Source organism: Panicum virgatum, chromosome 2K (assembly GCF_016808335.1).
Source record: "Panicum virgatum strain AP13 chromosome 2K, P.virgatum_v5, whole genome shotgun sequence".
In the NCBI taxonomy this organism is placed as follows: domain Eukaryota; kingdom Viridiplantae; phylum Streptophyta; class Magnoliopsida; order Poales; family Poaceae; genus Panicum; species Panicum virgatum.
The window spans coordinates 41,368,624-41,387,508 of NC_053137.1; the positions used below are offsets into that span (position 1 = coordinate 41,368,624).

The 18,885-nt window shown below is 41.1% G+C and overlaps 1 protein-coding gene across 1 annotated transcript; it reads left to right on the plus strand.

Moving 5' to 3' along the window:
* The first annotated feature begins 8,602 nt into the window (after positions 1 to 8,602).
* LOC120677359 (ubiquitin-like) lies at positions 8,603 to 9,789 on the plus strand. Its single transcript, XM_039958513.1, has 3 exons — positions 8,603 to 8,768; positions 8,964 to 9,244; positions 9,485 to 9,789. The coding sequence occupies exons 1-3, from the start codon at positions 8,666 to 8,668 to the stop codon at positions 9,521 to 9,523; spliced, it is 423 nt and encodes a 140-aa protein (XP_039814447.1). The 5' UTR covers positions 8,603 to 8,665; the 3' UTR covers positions 9,524 to 9,789.
* Positions 9,790 to 18,885: the final 9,096 nt, after the last annotated feature.

Below are 18,885 nucleotides of genomic sequence, written 5' to 3' on the forward strand. Positions count from 1 at the left end.
GGGATCAAAGTTACGAAACCGGAACAGACAATAATGGAATAAGCGAGATGTTCGAAGGTAAAAATGGTGTAAAAATGCGCTATATTCTAAAAGAATCAACCCCGTACAAGATAAATGCGAGGGGGTATTTGGTTCCTCATCCATATGTTTTAACAACATTCTTCCAACGTGAACTCAAGTAAAACGACGTGAACTCAAGTAAAACGACGTGAACTCAAGTAAAACAATAGCCCTTTGTTACCAAGATAGCCAGGAATAATGGCGCGCAGGGCCGAGTGGAGTCATGAAGGTCAATAATCATCCATCCTATTGAGGCATGATGGGGAAGCTTACACGAGCAATGCCAGCACTATACCATATGAGTATATAAACTAGAAAAATGATGCGCCGTCGATGCTCCCGAGGGGGCCGTCATGGATGTATATATCCGTACTTATAAAATTTTGTTGCTGGCTCGATCAAATTTGATTTGGGTTGTTAAATGTATGTGTATGAGGCGTGGATCGTTGAAATATGTCTATGGATCGTCCGTGCGTCTGTAATGAGAAAGCTTGTATGTGACAGTGATAATAGATGTCCATGTTATGGTATATGCAGTGTGTAAATGCGCAAGGCGATTCAACCCAAAACCGATACACATTGAGGGGGTTGATTTCGCAAAAGTCTTGGGAGGGTTTCTATGAATTTGATGTTCGTGGAGTGCATATTGATTTCGACAAATTCCGGGGGGTTTTCCATAAAATTGCCCTCAATAGAGTGCATGACGATTTTGTTAAAGTTTAGGGGGTCTTTTGTAAAATTGATATTCACAAAGTTTGGTTATTTTGTTAAATTTAAGGGGGTCTTTTGCAAAATGTGAGGGGATTCAACCCGTCGCCGATACACATTAAGGGGGTTGATTTCGCAAAAGTCTAGGGGGTTTTCTGTGTATTTGATTTTCGTGGAGTCCATATTGGTTTCGCCAGACTCCGGGGGGGGTTTCATAAAATTGCCGTCAATAGAGTGCGTGCCAATTCCGTTAAAGTTTAGGGGGTCTTTTGTAAAATTGATATTCACAAAGTTCAGTTGTTTCGTTAAAGTTCGGGGGTTCTTTTGCAAAATATGGGGATCTCATTAAAGTTTGGGGGTTCTTTCGGAAAATTTCCGTCCGAAGATTGCGGGTTAATTTCACCAAAGTTCGAGGGTTTTTTGCAAAATTTACATCCACATCTGATCCTGGCCGTCGGATCGGCCAATCCGACGGCCGAGCAATTCTTGCCGACGTGGCCACCCTCCTGGTGCAGGGAACGCACTAGGATTAGTTGGTATAGATATATTATTATACTTGGAAACTTTGGATTGATTATATTTGAATTGAGCCTCGTCTATCATAGAGAGTACAAGGTGGCTTGTATATATCTCAAACACCTGTAGTAGTTGGAAAGTAATCGGACTCTTTGGGCTCTCATCCATATATCCGATCCCTTTGGGTTCTTCAAACCCTAGTCTCCTCCGCTCCCCAGCGGAACCAGAGGGCTACATCAGCAATGTAGCAAAACTGAAATGTGTGGCTCAAGAATGGATGATCCTCCTAATGTCCATCTCATACTTATTGGTCCTCGTTATTCGTGCCCCTTTATGCCAACGATTCAGCATTATTTTAATTTGTTAGAGTATATTAGAAATATCTCTATATTAGGTTGATTAGAATCGTATCTTTATCCTACTATATCCGTAGGAGATTGAGGCTCCTAGCCCTCCCTCCAAGTCATGTACCCCAACATATTTAGCCTGAAAGCGCAGGTTAATACAATACATCTATTATACACAATCTATATCTCTACATGGTATCACGAGTTTAGGGGTTTGCGATCCTAGGGTGCATCTTCTGCTGCCTCTTGCCACGCCCCTCTCATTCGCACGCCGCCAGTCGTCACTAGCACATTGCGTGGCAGCATCTAACCTCCACCTCGTCCCCTCTTCCACCCCATCGACCCACCCTCCTCACCGAATCTCACATCTTGCGGGGCCCTCTACCACTAGCCACATCATCCTGCTCCTCATCGTCCACCCCCCCCCCCCAGTGGGATCCGCTGCCGCTCCTGGCGGGGAGCCGCCCACCCTGACAGGATCCGCCTTGCCCCTTCGCATCGTCATCCGTTCGGCCGCCTCAACTCCTCTATCTCTTCCTCTCCCCATGGCTGTTGATCGTGAGAAGAGGAAAGGGATAAGAGGATGAGGGCCTGTGCTATGCTCACCCAGAGTAACTACACGAACTGTTGCTACATTGTTCTTCTTTTGCTCGATCAGATATTGGGATTGTGTCGCCCATGCATCACCCGCCAATCTCGCACCTCTACCTCGACGTCAGCATCGATTTCACTAGCTTCTTCCTCACCTTTGACTATGCGGCACATGGATATCGCCATACGGGACACCCAACTGCATCGCCATCCTCGCTGCTTCATTTGCATATCTTCCGCAGCTCATCGTCGCCTCCACAGGTCAGGAATCCACCACCGACTTCACCCATTGTCACCTCACCTCGCGCACACTCATTCTGATCAACCAACTTGTGTGATCCACCGGCTCCCGTGACGTCCGCTCCCCGAGCAAGGAGGGCTCCCGCTGGGTCGCCTAGTCGGGCAGCAGCGGCGCTACACATCTCTTTCGCCGTTGCATCCTCACCACCGCCGACCACATCCACTACATCGTCCTCGACTACGTATCGCTACGCGCATGGTCTTCGTCAAGCTGTTCGAGTTCTTCGTTGTTTCTTCAAGCACCGCCGCCACGTTATTTGGATCATTCGACCTTGCGGCAGACAGTTTGGGTTCACCTCCTCACTTCGTCTAGCACAACCACATCGCTAGCATCGCCATCTCCACCCCTAACTATTTCCTCTACTCTAAAATCAGTAGGATGTATCGGCATCTTCTACCCTGTCATTCTACTGTGTTTGCGACTGTTGTGGCAGCCTTCTCTGCTGGTCCCTCAGACGACAGCGTTTGGTTGTGCACCCTACCTTGCACGTCCATTATTGGCAACACCGATGCATGCCCAACATCCCTGACGTGTCCCTGGCTTGGCAAACCAAGGAATGCCTGGGTTGAGGGTCGATCCTGACTGCATCGACTTTAGCATCTCCCGCTATGATTGCCTCAATGTGTTGCCATCTTTGTCTACAGCACCTTCTCTTTTTCTCCACCATCTTTGGCACCCCTCGTGTGCCCACGGCTTCATAGGCGACTACCTTGACTTCGGCATCCTCGACTAGCTACTATGTTGACCACAGCTATCCTACACATGGCATCTTCGACTATGGCTATCGCTCTCACGGTCGGTCTACCTCGACATTGGCACAAATGGCTTTTGTCTACTTGAGCACCCTTGTGGGTTTCCACTCCAGCCACATTTGCGACACACTGACCATTATGACTGCAGGAGGATGTCAGCCCGCCAACTTCTCTCTAGTCTCAGCATTTGCGATTTGTACTCCCGTTGTGACTACGGGGGATGTTAGAGTATATTAGGTATATCTCTATATTATATAAATTAAGATTGTATCCATATCCTACCATATCTATAGGAGAGTCTCCTTGGTCTCAAAATTATATACCCCCTATATATTCAACCCCAAGGCGTTGGCTAATACAATCCATCCATTATACGCAATCTATCTCTCTACATAATTTGTTGCTATCTAGCAATGGAATATACAGCACTACCAAGCCTACGCCTTGGCTCCTGCAAGTTTTTATACTGCAGCTAAATAGTATTGTTTTTGTGGGTAAATGTGAACTTTATTGATCAAGGAGACATATTATAATCAAGTTAAACAAGTTGGTAGTACAAGGGGCTACTTACCTCAACCAGACAGCACAATGAACATTTCCCCTAGCTAGTTGTGCTTGCAAATGCGTTGTTGCAAAATTTGGCTCGTGATTTACCTGGACTATCTCCACATTTTCAAGAATTTGCATCAGCTACATCCCTTCCCTAATATGAAAAGCAATCTCAGACCTTGAGCTTCTGAAAGCATTTACCAAACATGAGCAATCTGCCATTGTGACTCTAGAAGCACCAGTTCCCTTTTAGTTAAAAAAATGGCTACAGCTCCGTTCCAATTTGACTGAACTAGTTCACCAGTTATGCTCAATCAAATAAAAAACACTAATTGGCAAGAGATCGTAGTACACACCATGTCTCGTGTGGAAAAACATTTCTAAAGATTTGAAACAATGAACAGCTTTCAGATTTATCATTAATTTCGGCAAAACATCATCACCTGCCAACTGGAAAATCCCCCTTTTTACTGATTTACGCTTCCCAGCTTCAGCTTCCTCATCGCAGAGGATTTTTGCAGGAGTCTATGCCATCAGATCCAAGATCTCAGTGCAGCAATCCATCTCGGGTCAATTCAATTGGACACACCATATGCCCATTCTGTAGTGACACTCCTCTCTAGAAAGTTACCCATGCAAACAAGACTAATTAATAATCAAGCATCAAGTTTTTCTGCATTTTCTCAAAGGACAGCTACTCAATGGTAGAAGCTAATTTGTTCCTGTTGTCGATGATCAGTCACTTAACTACCTCAAAAATTGCTTAAATGTTGTAAGATGATATATTATATCAGTCCAGATCACCATGTTTCAGATTCTTAATTGTTTTCCTTTAATTTGAGGCATAGTTTAGCAAGGACAAATGGCTCATGCTCTCATTCAGTGCTTGTAAACCCTTAGAGAAAATACCAAAACTGAGTCCTAAACAGTACATTGATATGAAAATTGTCACCTGTCTTATGACATCTATCCTCTACTTCCGTCTAGTCATGCCCCCTCCTTCTTAAATTAGCATTTTTCCATTGCTGATCGTAATAGAGGGCTCAGTCTAAAGTTGACATGCAGATCCTAACTACCATCTACACAATACGAAATAGAGTTTGACATGCCACTTGAGCATTTAGTAAAAAAGATCTTAGCAAGTAGAGGTTGATGTTTGTCGGGATGCCACTGATAGAAGGGATCAGACATATTTATATGTCTAATGGAGCATATATTCAAACTAGTGGCAAAAGGAAAAAGTTTCCACCCAACTTCAAGTGGCAATTACATAGGAACATATGTACCTTCGACAGATGTACGATAAGTACGAGTAAGTACAGCTGACGCTTGGCATTGACTGACTGGTTCTTCACCAGTCTCAGCAACCCGGCGTATGTCAATTGCATCACAGTAGCAATGAGACAACCAATCAAAGGTTAGCTCATGACGCACTCTTTGAAGGTTTCTTGATTGCACATCGCTCATTTCAGATCAAGTTGACATTAGTGCACTCTGAACCTTTCTTGAAGTGGACAAACCAAACAAGCTACATCATTGACCATTTCACGAAGGACAGCATTAATGCGCAGCGGTCGTGGGGGCGCGCGATCCCTTTCCTTCCACTTTTCTTTCCATGCGTAGCACTTTTCCTTCCAGTACAGTAACTCTTTTTGATAATATAAGAAAGCTTTCTAAAAATGTTTTATCTTCTTCGTAGGGCTCCATTTTGAATACCGGTTGCACCGTTGTGTTCTACATGATGAGATGGTCAAAACTAGATCCAACATGTATATATTTTGAAGATGTTTTGCACTAGTAGCAAGTTGTTATATGTATTACACATAAGTTGCCACAAAAATAAAGAGTTTCAGAAACCTGAGTTGCCACATATATAAGATATAAGTTGCCACATAAGTATATAAGATAAAAGTTGTCATAAAAAATATTGATAACTATTAGTTGCCACAAAAAGAATAATATGTTATAAATAGAAGTTGCCACAAACAAAACCTGTCATATGGATAAGTTGTCACAAACATAAAACGTCATACACATATGTAACCAAAAAAAGAGAGTAAGCATCAAACTCATAAGTTTATATATAAACTGTTTAAGAAATAAAAGTTGTCACATACGTAAAACAAAAGTTGTCACAAAAATAGAATATATTATGCACATGAGTTGCCCACACATATAAGATATAAGTTACCACATATATAGGACAATAGTTATCAAAAGAAATATTTATAAGTTGTTGCAGAAATAAAGTTGGCACAAAAGCATGATTTTTTATTAATATAAGTTATCACAAAAATAGAATCGGTCATATACATAAGTTGTCACAATGAAAACATAATATATCATACACATGAGTATTAAAGGAGCAAGTTGTCATACACATGAGTTTATATACAAACTGTTGTAATAATAAATTTTTTCACACATGTAAAAAAAAGTTACCACAAAAATAACATCTATACATACAAGTTACTGCAAAATAAAATAAATCAAACAGTCCTACACATGAGTTCATATAAAATAGTAGGTGCTATACACAGAAGTTCACTCCTACAAAAACGATTTGTAGGAACGCCCCCATTTTTTCAAGGACGGACCAAAATTGCACCCGTTGCTATAAATGGAGCGCGGTTACTGTAGCGTACAACCCGCCCCTAGAAAAGTATTTTTAGGGGCGGGTCGGCGGTTCATGGCGTCACCCGCCCCTGAAAAAATCATAACTTTTTCATATGATTTCGGATGAAGTCAAACTTTATATCAAAATTTTAGAGAACGACGAAATCTAAAACTTTGTAGTTGATAACTTTTTCATTTAAGGTCATCTAGTGGTCCAAAAAATTATTATAAATTCTCTAATAGCTATAACTATATAGTATTTCATATAACTCAAGTCATACTTTGAGGTTTTCACAATCTTAACCTTTATATACACTGAAATATGCTTGACATATTTTTTTGCATCTATAGTTAACAATAACCATAGTTTAGAAGTTTCAATTTTTTTAATTTATTTTGCTATATGTAAATAATTAAATGAATTTTTAGATAAAATAAAAAAATATTTTTAGGGGCGGGTGATGGCGTTACCCACCCCTACAAATCAATTCTCGAGTTAATAAAAAAACATAGCATACCCCATAGACTCACATGTGGTTGTGTAGTGTAGTGGAAAGGAAGGTACGTGCGAGGCTGGAGATTGGCGGTTCGAAACCCAAGTGTTACAAGTGTTATATTTTGTCAAAAAAATCATAATTTAACACTACAGGGCTAGTGGTGGTGGCGGGTTGGCTAGGATATTTTTTTTTTCTTTTTTCTTTTGTTGTTTTTTGATTTTTTTTAACCTTTTTAATTTTTTGCACAAAGATTTGTAGGGGCGGGTAGAAATCAATTTTTAGGGATGGGTCATGCCATGGCCCGCCCCTAAAGATCATTTTTAGGGGCGGGTGCATTACCCGCCCCTGAAAATGGCATTTTTAGCTACGAGAACTAGGAGCGGGTACCGCATCTGCCTCTAAAAATTATTTTTCCAGTAGTGGTTGTTTGTATATTAATATGATATATACATAAGTTGCTACAGAAAAGTGAACAAGTTATCACATAAGTTACTACTAGTGTAAAACATCGTTAAAACGCATACAAGTGAGGTCTAGTTTTATTCATCTCGTCGCATAGAACACATTAGTGTAATCAGTTCTCGAAACAGATAAAATATTTTTTCAAATATTTTCATAAAAAAGTCCATTTCCTCCTCATGTGTGCTACACACGTGGGCATGCAAATATGACAACAGCAGCGCATAGGATCGCTGGCCGTGGGCACACGGGGTTTCTAGACTGTGAACGCTAGAGGCGAGCCGGCGTGTGATCGCGCGCTCACGTTGACGCGCGACTAGGCGTCTCTTAGATTTTTCCTTTCATGAAAGAAATAAGTGATTCGTTAGGATTTGCGTGTGTGTATATCAATGTCTACGCGTGTACTATGTTTTGCAAAAAGAAACATTTTAAAAATCAGTTGAGCATTCCATGTTTGAACAAAATGCAGTTAGCTAGAGATGTAGGTATGTTCTTAATTTTATTCCGGAAAATTCAACATCTTTGGATCACGCAACAATATCAACACCTTTGAAAGCCCAAGTCGTGGGCGGCCTCTTGGTCCATCATGGGCCAGGCCAGGTCGGCATGAGGCAAATTCCAAGCCCGGGTTTCTGCTCGTATGCCTGCAACCCTGTATGCTGTAGCGGCAGGAAATTTTAATTGGAGAGTCAAACCACTTAATTAATATTTTAGTATATTTTTAATATTGCATATATAGATTTTCGATGTTGTATATATCTTGTTTCGATGTTCCAATGGAGCATCTGATGGGAAACTTCCCATCGGACATGGGGGCATTAGCAAGCGCGCTTCATATATCCATTTCACAAAATCCGTTTGAGCCACGTACACTTGTTCAAAATTATCACAACAAAATTGGGTCTAATGCAGATATATATCCTTAATTTTCTTTTAGAAAAAATCAACAAGTCTGGATCATGCAATAATTTCAACATCTTTTGAAAGCCCAAGTCTCTTGATCATGGGCCTGGTCGGCTTGAGGCAAATCCCAAGCCCGGTTTCTGCCCGTATGCTTCCCGGTCTCCCGGAAACTTGCCCGCCACGATCGAGCTAGCATCATCCCTTCCTGCACCCGGACAAGGTTTCGTAGCGGGCGCGTCAAGTCCCTGCAGCCCGCGCCCTATATATACAACCACCCAAAACGTCTCGCCACCCGGAGTCCAAAATACCCTAATCCTCCTCTTTCGGCAGGCGAAGTGACCGAGCTCGAGGCGACGTTTGGCGAAGATGCAGATCTTCGTGAAGACCCTGACGGGGAAGACGGTGACGCTGGAGGTCGAGAGCAGCGACGCCGTCGCCAACATCAAGGCCAAGATCCAGGACAAGGAAGGTATAGCATCATGTGCTTTAATTCCTAAAATTAATCTCTCTCTCGCTGCTACTTTTGCATTTTGATTATATATGCACATCGATCGTTCATCATGTATTCATGTAGGTTAATTAGGACGATTTGCGTCTAGTGATCCAAGCAGCAATTAAATCGGATTTATTTAATACAACAGCCATGTAAATTATTGAATTGCAGGGATCCCGCCTGACCAGCAGCGCCTGATCTTCGCCGGGAAGCAGCTGGAGGACGAGCGCACGCTGGCCGACTACAACATCCAGAAGGAGTCGACGCTGCACCTGGTGCTCCGGCTCCGCGGCGGCGGCGGCAAGGGCGGCACCTACCCCAAGATCGACCTCAACCTCCTCCAGCTCGCGCTCAAGTACCGCCAGCACAAGATGATCTGCCGCAAGTGCTACGCCCGCAACTCCAGCAGGGCCGAGAACTGCCGCAAGAAGAAGTGCGGGCACACCAACGAGGTGAATTTTTCTTGGCCGAGAACTTCAGCATCGTTAAGTTTCTTAATCATCATGTGCACGGTAGATCATTCTCCTGTTCTCGCTCGCTAGAACAGTTAATTTTTCTACAAATGTGTAGCCATTAATTTGGTTTATATTATAGGTTACGTGCAGCTCATAACTAGCAAGATACATCACCTAATTAATAATATTTTCCCGTTCTTTTGATATGACATATTAATTTCCAACGCTTCTTTTCAGCTGAGGCCAAAGAAGAAGCTGGATGCCAAGCGGGAATGAAGCAACAATGGAAGGTCACCATAAGATGATAATTTACCCCCAAGAGTGAATTGAACCAGTGGATAATAAGAGTTATTTGTTAGTCCTAGAAGAGTTTTACTTTTTCCGGTTGTGTTGAATCTTTCTGACTCTCTATAGAGCGCTTCGTTATAAGCGTTGGAAAGTTACTATAAGCGTTGAATTTTACCCCAAGAGAGTATCTTCAATTCAAGCAATTGTCCTGCCAGAGTACCAGCTTGTCTCTCAACGAGGGCAGAGATATTGCACCTAAAGAATGTATGGTTAATTTTTTCTTTTTTTTCTAGAACATGGTTAATTTTGTTGGTAAATACTTTTTAGTTCGCTGCACATCAGGTACCCTTTCCTCTTAGGTACTGCATATTTCGTCTTTCACATGGAGTCACAGGCACCACTACATAGCTTTTCCATTACAAACACGTATTTTGATTTTTTTTTTATCACTCACGTCAACACATGCAACCAACTTCAACATTTTAAAAAAGTTGTAGTTCTTGAACTAGGCATCACACTCAAATTCCAATTACAGAAGTTGTGTTTCCTTCAATAATACCTTCAAACAAGTTAAATGGTCAATTGGTTTGCCAAAATAACCTATGGTTAAACATGCATGGAACACCCACCTACCTGTGTTGAAGCTCTTTTTCTAATTATTACACAATCCAATCTATAATTACAATATCAGCATAAATATCTATTTAATTCAACAAAGGTGACCGAAGCAATCTTTTGTAAAGTCATAAGCAACTTTTTCAAAAGTAGTAAGCAAATTATAATACATCAAAAAAGTATTTTCTCACATTATAAAAATATCACTAAAATATATTGATGTGAGATCTTATTTTGAAGCTCTTATTAAAGCAAGTGCAATGACAGAACTAGATTTTGAATTGCATGCTCGGTTTGAAAAGTATTTTCCATCACAATGTTCTACATGCCATGGGCCGCTTGTAACACCCAAGGTGTTTAAGTTCCTAAGATGGTCATTAAGTTGATAAGCAAGATATTTGGAGATGAACAAGTCATTATGAGCTAAATGTCATTTTTGGGATCAAAGTTGACCACGTCAACATTTAAGGTTTCAAAAGTTGGAAAACTCGATAAAAATAAATGATGAAATGTTTGAAGTATATATTTTAAAACTTAGTGGAAGCAACGTTGAAATCGAATCCAAGTTGTAAGTGCCTCAAAAGAAAAGGCAAAAGAGGAGAAATTGGAGTGTGATGTTTGTGGTCTGAAAATTTTAAGTCCGAAAACAGCAGTGATTAACCAAGTTTGGATCCACTTTCTGAATAAGTTTATATGTAAACTTTGAGATGCGGTGGACTGAAAATAACATTGGAGTACGAAGGATTATTTTAGTCAAGTAGTTCAGTGGAAAATGTGAAGAATCATATTTTTAATCAAGACTCCAAGTTGCAATGTTGGGCTGTTTCTGAATTCAAGTGCTAGCTGAAAATGGCTGTCTGAATTGCTGAAAGACAGTGATAAATGGCTGAGTTTGGGAGTGAATAAAATGATATTTGATATAGCAAATTTGTGTAAAAAGTACGAAAATGGATATTTTGATGTTCAGGCTTCACAGTGGTACTATTTTTTTATATGTAAAATTGCATAAAGTCATTTAAATTTGAATGCAAAAACTGGGAAATGGAATTAGTTTGCTGAATTTCTGAAACTCGTTTGAACCAGCCATGTTCAGAGCAAATTGTGACTATCTTAGAGGCCGAATTTGAGGAGGTGCCTGAAAGAAAAAGTTTTAAAAAATGTGAGTTCTACAACTTTTGTTCTGGTCTATTTTGAAGTTTGGTAATGAAATTTGTAGAAAAAAGAGGCTCAAAGATCAGGGTTTAGCGCTAGATGGAACTCGATTCAGCAAATTCAGTCAGCTACAGTAAACAGTCGAGCATATCCCTTCCAGGTTGCCCTGGTGATGAATTCGTGGTTGAATTCGAAGAGTACACGTGTCAGCTATGCACTGGTTCCACGCACAAGCAGGCGGGCATGAGGTGGCCAAGGGATCACGGTGAAATTTCAAATAAATACCCTGCAGTAATGATCTTCGTCTTCCTCGCGCCATTTTTTTTTCCCATGCCCGAGCTCCACACCTCGCTGAAATTCTCCATCCTCAGATCGTCTCTCATCAAATCCTTGCAACCACATCATCTCCATACAACCAGGAACCAGTTTTGGGGGAAGCAATTCGCTCTCTTCAACCAAAGCCGCCAGTCACCTAGCTTCTTGTTTCTGTTCGCGGTCGTGCTGAGAAGGTGAGGCCGCCAGAGAGGTAGAGTGTCCTGGGGTTTGGGTCGAGTTTCTGAGTGTCTAGGTGAGGGAGTGAGGGGCGAGGATGGTGTAGCCTGTGCTTGCTGGCCGTAACGGCCGGCCGCCGTGAGCTGTGGCCATGCTGCCGCCGGCGAGCGTGCTCTCGCCGGTGCGGGGCTGTGCCGAGGGGGTCTGGGGGGCGCTCTTGTGCTGCAGGATGTTATGGAGAGAGCCATGCGCCCGGGGTTTGTCTTGGGCGAGCTCGTGGCCGGCGAGCAGCCTGGGGGCGCCGCCCCTGTGTTTCACGGGAAAGCAGAGGAAGAGTTAGGACTGTGGAATTCGGTTTTTCGGTTCGGTTCGGTTCGGGTTGGTTTTTTTGTTTGGGTAAAATTCGGTTCCCTGATATATAAAACTGATCGGTCCTCTAGAAAACCAAAAACCGACACCGAAAAAGTCGGTTTTTTCGGTTCAGTTTTTCGGTGGCACCGAACAAAACCGAAGCTCACTTTTGACAGAAAAATCAAGCAATGTTCAGACATTTCAGCCAGGCAACAATCAAAACTAATATTAAATTTAAAGACTGACAACATAGCAGCGCAAGTGCACAACAAATAGCAGTTTTAAAATGCAATACAACAGCCATACATGAGTCCAAATTTACAAGTTCACATCACATAATTTAACAATGAAGTCTTCAAACAAGCAAAGGCTTAAACTTAAACATTGCATTTCTGCAGCGACATTATTGTTGATGCTCAAGACAACCATCATCATAAACATGCTCCTGGCTCCAGCAGCTAGCATTGGGAATCAAGACTCAGGTGTGATCTCCTTCTCCTTGGAAGAAATGGCCAGAGCACAAAGTTCTGAAAAAACAGCAAATCATGTAAGTGATGTAAGTCAGTTAGATTAAAAATAAGAATGCGTGGACATCAAATCATGATATTACAAAACTGATTTACCTTCTTCAAGTTTGGCCAACTCTTCAGTGTTCTCTTCAACGCTAATATATTCAGATCCACGAATCCAATCATTTGCACAAATGAGGCGCTCAACCATTGTAGGTGTTAGCGAGCTTCTAAAGTCATTAAGAATACGTCCACTGGAACTAAACGCTGACTCCGATGTGACTGTGGATATAGGGACAGCTAACAGATCACGGGCCATGGGAGATAAAACTGGAAATCTATTTTCATTGTCCTTCCACCACTTAAGAATATCAAATCCTTTCTTATCCTCCTCATTATCTTCTGATAAATACTTATCAAGTTCAGACTTCACTATGACATTTCCACCACCATTGTTGCTCATTTGTCGATCAATGACATACCTCATCAAGCTCTTGCTTTTTGATGCTGATTCTTGAGAATCCGTAGGTGGCTGCACCTTTTCACTTGGAGCATACATATTTCTGTAACTCTTGCTTTTTGATGCTGATTCTTGAGAATCCGTAGGTGGCTGCACCTTTTCACTTGGAGCATACATATTTCTGTACTCTTCAAACAAAGAGCGAAAAGAAGAGTTCACTATTTCCCACAACTTATCTCCTACTTCATCACCAAACATCACCATCGTAGCCATCTTTATATAATTTGAAAGTTTATACTTTGGATTAACAGCCACACAGAAAAAAATAACCAAGTTAAGCAACTGATCTTTCTCACCTCGCTTCTCTCCATATTTCTCTCCAAAATACTTATAATACTTCACCAGCATTCTCTTACCCATTTCCTGACACAATCTATCCTCACTATGACACCAATTTCGTAGCAAAACCAAAACATCAGCAATTTCATGGAAGAATGTGTGAGAAGTCGGACGTTTTGTTACTGAAACACGAAGAGTAAGTTCATAGAAGTGCTCAAGAAAATCTGACATCTTCCTCCCTTTATCCCAATCTGATTTTACAGGAACTCCAGGACCACCTTCACCTTCTAATTCTAGCATATAGTATGGGTCCTCATCGCTGTACCTCTGAAATGCCTTTTCATACTTTTGTGAAGCATTTAATATAAGGTAAGTCGAGTTCCATCTAGTGCAAACATCTAGATTTAGAAAGGCTTTGGTCTGAACCTTTGCTAATTCAGCACATCTCTTAAAGTTTGGCAACCTAGATGTTCCAGTCTTGATAAACTTAACAGCAGCATTATCTATTATTATAGTAAAGACTTTATCAATTCCCCAGACTGCCAAACAATTCTCTAAGGACTTTCCAATGTCATCCCCTCCATGACCCTTTGAGGGGAAAAAACCAATTATTTTCTTGTGCAAGTTCCAATTTTTATCAATAAAATGTGCTGTCACACACATGTAGTTTTGCTTGGTGTTAGCTGTCCAAGTATCAGTAGTGAGGCTAACTCTTTCACAGTGTTCCTTAAAAAAATTCTGGAGTTTTACTCTCTGAGCATCATACACTGCCACACATTTTCTAGTAGATGTTCTTCTAGAAGGCATAACAAACTTTGGGCATGCTTTGGCTAAAAACTTTCTAAGACCAGGACGTTCAGATACGACAAAAGGCTGCTCATCTTCAATTAACATCTCTGCAAAACTAATTTTAAGTTCATCAAGATCAAATTTCCATGTGGACACAGTACCAACACTACTATTGCCATGACTAGGTTGTAGTTGCAAAGTTCCTTGTTTATCAACCACTTTCTTGTTAGGATTCTTCTTATAGATTTTCAAGTGGCCATTCAAAGATGACGTACCATTTATTTTAGTGTCGCACATGTAGAAGCCTCCACAGTATTTGCACTTGGCTTTCTCCTCTCCACTCTCTAGCTTGACCTTGGTGAACTGGTTCCACACATCTGATCTTGGAGCCATGGCTTTTCTTTTCTTGACTTCTTTCTCTGTGTCCACGGGCTGCTGCTCATCTAACTTGTCTACCTCTATCACTTCGGTTGCTTGATTTGCCACGGTTTCTTCAGTCTCCCCCATCTACAAATGAAAGAGGGGCATGACAGCATGGCCGATACTCATGAGATGGAATTCACGAGTTAGCAAGCATCTAGATCCAGATCAAAGAAATAGAAGATGACATACATTGGAGGATTCCTCGGTAATTGCGGCCTTTGTTGCTGAAGATGTGCGTCGCACCGCTGCTTGCTCCTGCTAGGCCGTCGTTCCCGTCGTTTGCCCACGCGCCGACACCTGCCGCCCGCACCTTCTGCCCGGCCCCGCGCACTCGCGTCGCCCTGCCTCGGGCCGCCCAGCCACGCGCGCCCGCGCCGCCCTGCCACGCGCTGCCCGGCCACGCACGCCCGCACTGCCCTGCCTCACTCCGCCCGGCACCGCGCGCCTGGGCCGCCCGGCCACGCGAGAAGGCGAGAGGGTGGAGGAGAAATGAAAGGATAAGGTCTAGGGTTTGGAGGCATGTATATATTTCATTCATTTCATGGGCCGTGGGCCAAGGTGGGCTTGCTGGCTTTGGAGCCCAGGTATTGATAATTTCGGTTTTTTGGTTGTTTCTGTTCGATTCACCCTGAAACCCAAACCGAAGCCAAACCGAAAAAACCGAAAAACGACAATTCATTTCGATTCGGGTTGGTTCGGTTATTTCGGTGAAAAAAATGCTGAGGCCTGGGAAGAGTCTTCCCTGAGGGGAAATGAAGGAAAGGAGCTGAGGGAAGAAGAAAAGAAAAGTGAGGGGGTTAAGTGAAAGAAAGAAGGGTTAGGTGGAGAAGGAGGAGAAGTCAGGGGTTTTCTGTAAAAATGTTTAGATCTTATTAGAAATTAGATTTAAAGTCTATTTCTTCCAAAATTCCTTATAATTTGTAGAAATGTCCAAAAATAATCAAACCAATTTTATTAGGTTTGTTTTATTTTCTTTTATGCATTAAAAGTTTTAAACCCTAGGAAAAATAATAATAGTATTGAGTATTTATTTTTATGCCTTTTATGTAAGGTATTTAAATAAGTACTTAATAATTATAAAATGAATAAAATTTAAATAATGCTTTATTTAATCACAAATGCTTTATAATTCATAGGAATTAGGTTTTGAGTTAGAAACTAAATATGAAACCATTTTGTTTAATAAAATAAAATGTTTAGGATAGGTTAGTAATTAAGAAAAAGATGGGTTAAGCTTTTTTGGGTAGATTTCTGTCGACTTATAGCGTTATATTGAGATAAGTTGTACAATCTTCTTTTATAAAAAATTTTGCATACTACCATTAACCTGCATCCTACCGTAGAACCTGAAGCACCTGAAGTGGAGTTTGTGGAATTATTTGAAGATCCCCAAGAGACTGAGGAAATCCTTGAGCTTGTTCCTTTTGTTCAAGGGGTTTCTGAACATACTAACTTAGCAGGAACCCAAGGCAAGCCCCGGTGCATTTATACCTATGCTTTTACAAATATTATGGAATCATCAAAACTGATTTATTTCCTGATTGTGCATTAGTTCTAGAAGTTGATTGCAACCCAATTCTCTTATGCATAATCCATTTTTGTTTAATAGGACATCTTTGCCACCTTCTCAAACTCAATTAGTAATGTCTTATGCTTAGCAATGCTTAGTTCTTACTTTGTAGTAACCTTATTACTTAAATACCTAAGGTTAATTTGGCTCTCACTTTGATTAAAGAAATGGCTTGACTTTAAAGTTGTGGGCAGAAGCTAGCGATGTAGTTCTGTCCATTGGAATTAATTTGTTAAGGACCCTTCGTTGTTAACCTTTGATCAAGTGATACTATCTGGTTGCTTACGGCCATTGGGAACCAGTAAGCCTGGTAGATTGGTTGGCTCTTGGGTTGGAAATAATATATACCCGTTCTTGACGAGGGGGACAAAGGCAGGGGCATAACCTGAAACTCAGATGTGGGGTCCCATGTGGGGGTGCGCCTCTGGGTTCGGGTAACTTTGCTTCCAGTCCTTGCATACAGCTGATTGAAAGGTTGTTACATATAGTCTCCGGAACTGTGCATGACTGGTAATTAGGTATCTCCTGCAGGATGTAAATAGGTCCGGATCGCCGCAATTCTCGGTTATGAATGCACCTGATCATCGCTTGAGCATCGTAGTTAAGAAAGATATTTGTGATGTTTTTCCTTGGAAATTATATTACTATATTCTTAATGCTTCTTATTATGAAAAATGTTTTATCACCTAGAGGTTAAGTAATCATTAAATTGGAGTTAAAATCACAAAATAAGGACTTACTTTTAGTAAGCTTTATGCAAAAGGTTGAGTCAGCCAGCCCAATGACACTACAAAAAATGTGGTGATCTATGACGATTTTTCCATGACTTTTTTATATAGCGTCACAATCGCACATAATTCATGACGATTTTCTAACTTTCATCATGGATTTGAAGTTATGGATCCTAGGCCCAAAACTTAGTGACATTTTATCGATTTCGTCATAATCCGGCCCACAAAACAATGACGTTTCAATATATATGTCACAAAAATCGTCATAATCCCTTTTAGCTTAGATTTATGAATTATGGACTAAAATTTCTATGTACTAGAAAATATAAAAAAATAGGAAGATAGCAAAAATTGAACTTGCAACCATCAGAACAAGATGCTTGTGCAATTACCATTGAGCTACACATTTGATAAATATCTTTTTGTACTAAGCATTTTTATATAAACTTCTCTTGATTCGATACAGCCCAATAACCAGCAAAGCCAAGTCACCAGGCCACCTCATCACCGCCCCAGCCCAGTTAGCAGCCCCCCACCATTCAGTTAAAAAAAAATGCTGCGCATGGGGGAGGCGGGGGGATCCTGATCTACTGAAGTTGAAGCCTCACCACTACGGTACTTGCTGGTTGGTGGCAATATGGAAGATGTTCTATTTTTCTACTTATCTTGATGCATAATACACACCAAAATCTGGATAACAGCCAAATCCCGTCGCCTATCCTGCCTGGTGAGCATATGGGGTTCGAACCTGCATCACCAACCCACACGTGCATGCTTAACCACTACAAGAAACTCCCTTTATGGTTTATCTTCCTCTTTTTAATACGGAACTAAAATTTGTAAGTAGTATTACTCCGTCATAATTGTTAGGTAATCACTTCTTCCTTTTCACCTATGGGCTTTCAGTTATTAGTTCCATTTTTACTTATCCAACAATTGTTTGTATAGGCTAAAGAGACAAGCAGGTGTTACAGCAACAGGGAGTAGCACTAGCATGGAAGCTAATATGCATTTGTATTAACCAGCTCAAGTGGATTTAGATTGATTCAATTGCTACATGTATGTTGCTGGAAATCTTATGTTGTATGCATGTATATTTGTGCTTGAATTGCTTATTGTAATTTCTGGCCGGAACTTTTATTTTGATAAGTGAGTTGTGAAAACCGGTTATATGGGCTGTGTATAAAGTTAAATATGGTTAGTTGCTAGTTATTGTGGGTTGAGAATTAGGCCCAATTTAGTGGTCTATTCTATATTGGGCCCATCCATAAATGGGATGGGATGCTGATGTCATCATCCATGTCACCTGCCATGTCATTCCCAAGTCAGCTATCATGTCATTGCCCACGTCATCAGCCACATCAATATACATGTCATCATTGTTATCCACATCATCGCCAAGTCAACAGCCACATCATTTGTCATGTCATCAATGTGTGACATGGTAATCGAATCTGTGACGAAAATTATACTATTTGTGATGTTTAATTTTTGTCATAGAAAATGGGCTTGGGTTGGGCTTTGGGGGTCTAGGAACATTCTATGACGGTTTCGAAACATCATGGATCAAGCAATTTATGACGAAAATTTAAGAAACATCACGAGGTGTGATCTGTGACGCTCAATACATGACGCTATTTGAGATCGTCATAGATATTGTTTTATGACGGTATTTTAGTGATCTGTGACGAAATTTAATCGTCATGGATCAACAGATTTTTTTAGTGTGAGAAGCTCTCATACACCTTGAACTTTTGATTATTTTCTTATAGTCAGGTCAGTTTTGCTGAGTACCTCCGTACTCAGGGTTTTTATTTTGTAGTTTTTCAGAAGGGCAACAACCATCTGCTGAAGAAGAATAACCGAAGAACTAAGTATTTGAAAGGTCTCCAAATGCTTAGTATAAGCCATAGATGTTA

Excerpts from the sequence above, each read along its gene's own strand:
- LOC120677359 (XM_039958513.1), top strand. The coding sequence starts at position 8,666 with ATGCAGATCTTCGTGAAGACCCTGACGGGGAAGACGGTGACGCTGGAG. Across the intron at positions 8,769-8,963 it reads CAAGATCCAGGACAAGGAAG|GGATCCCGCCTGACCAGCAG; the intron begins GTATAGCATCAT and ends ATTGAATTGCAG. Across the intron at positions 9,245-9,484 it reads AGTGCGGGCACACCAACGAG|CTGAGGCCAAAGAAGAAGCT; the intron begins GTGAATTTTTCT and ends GCTTCTTTTCAG.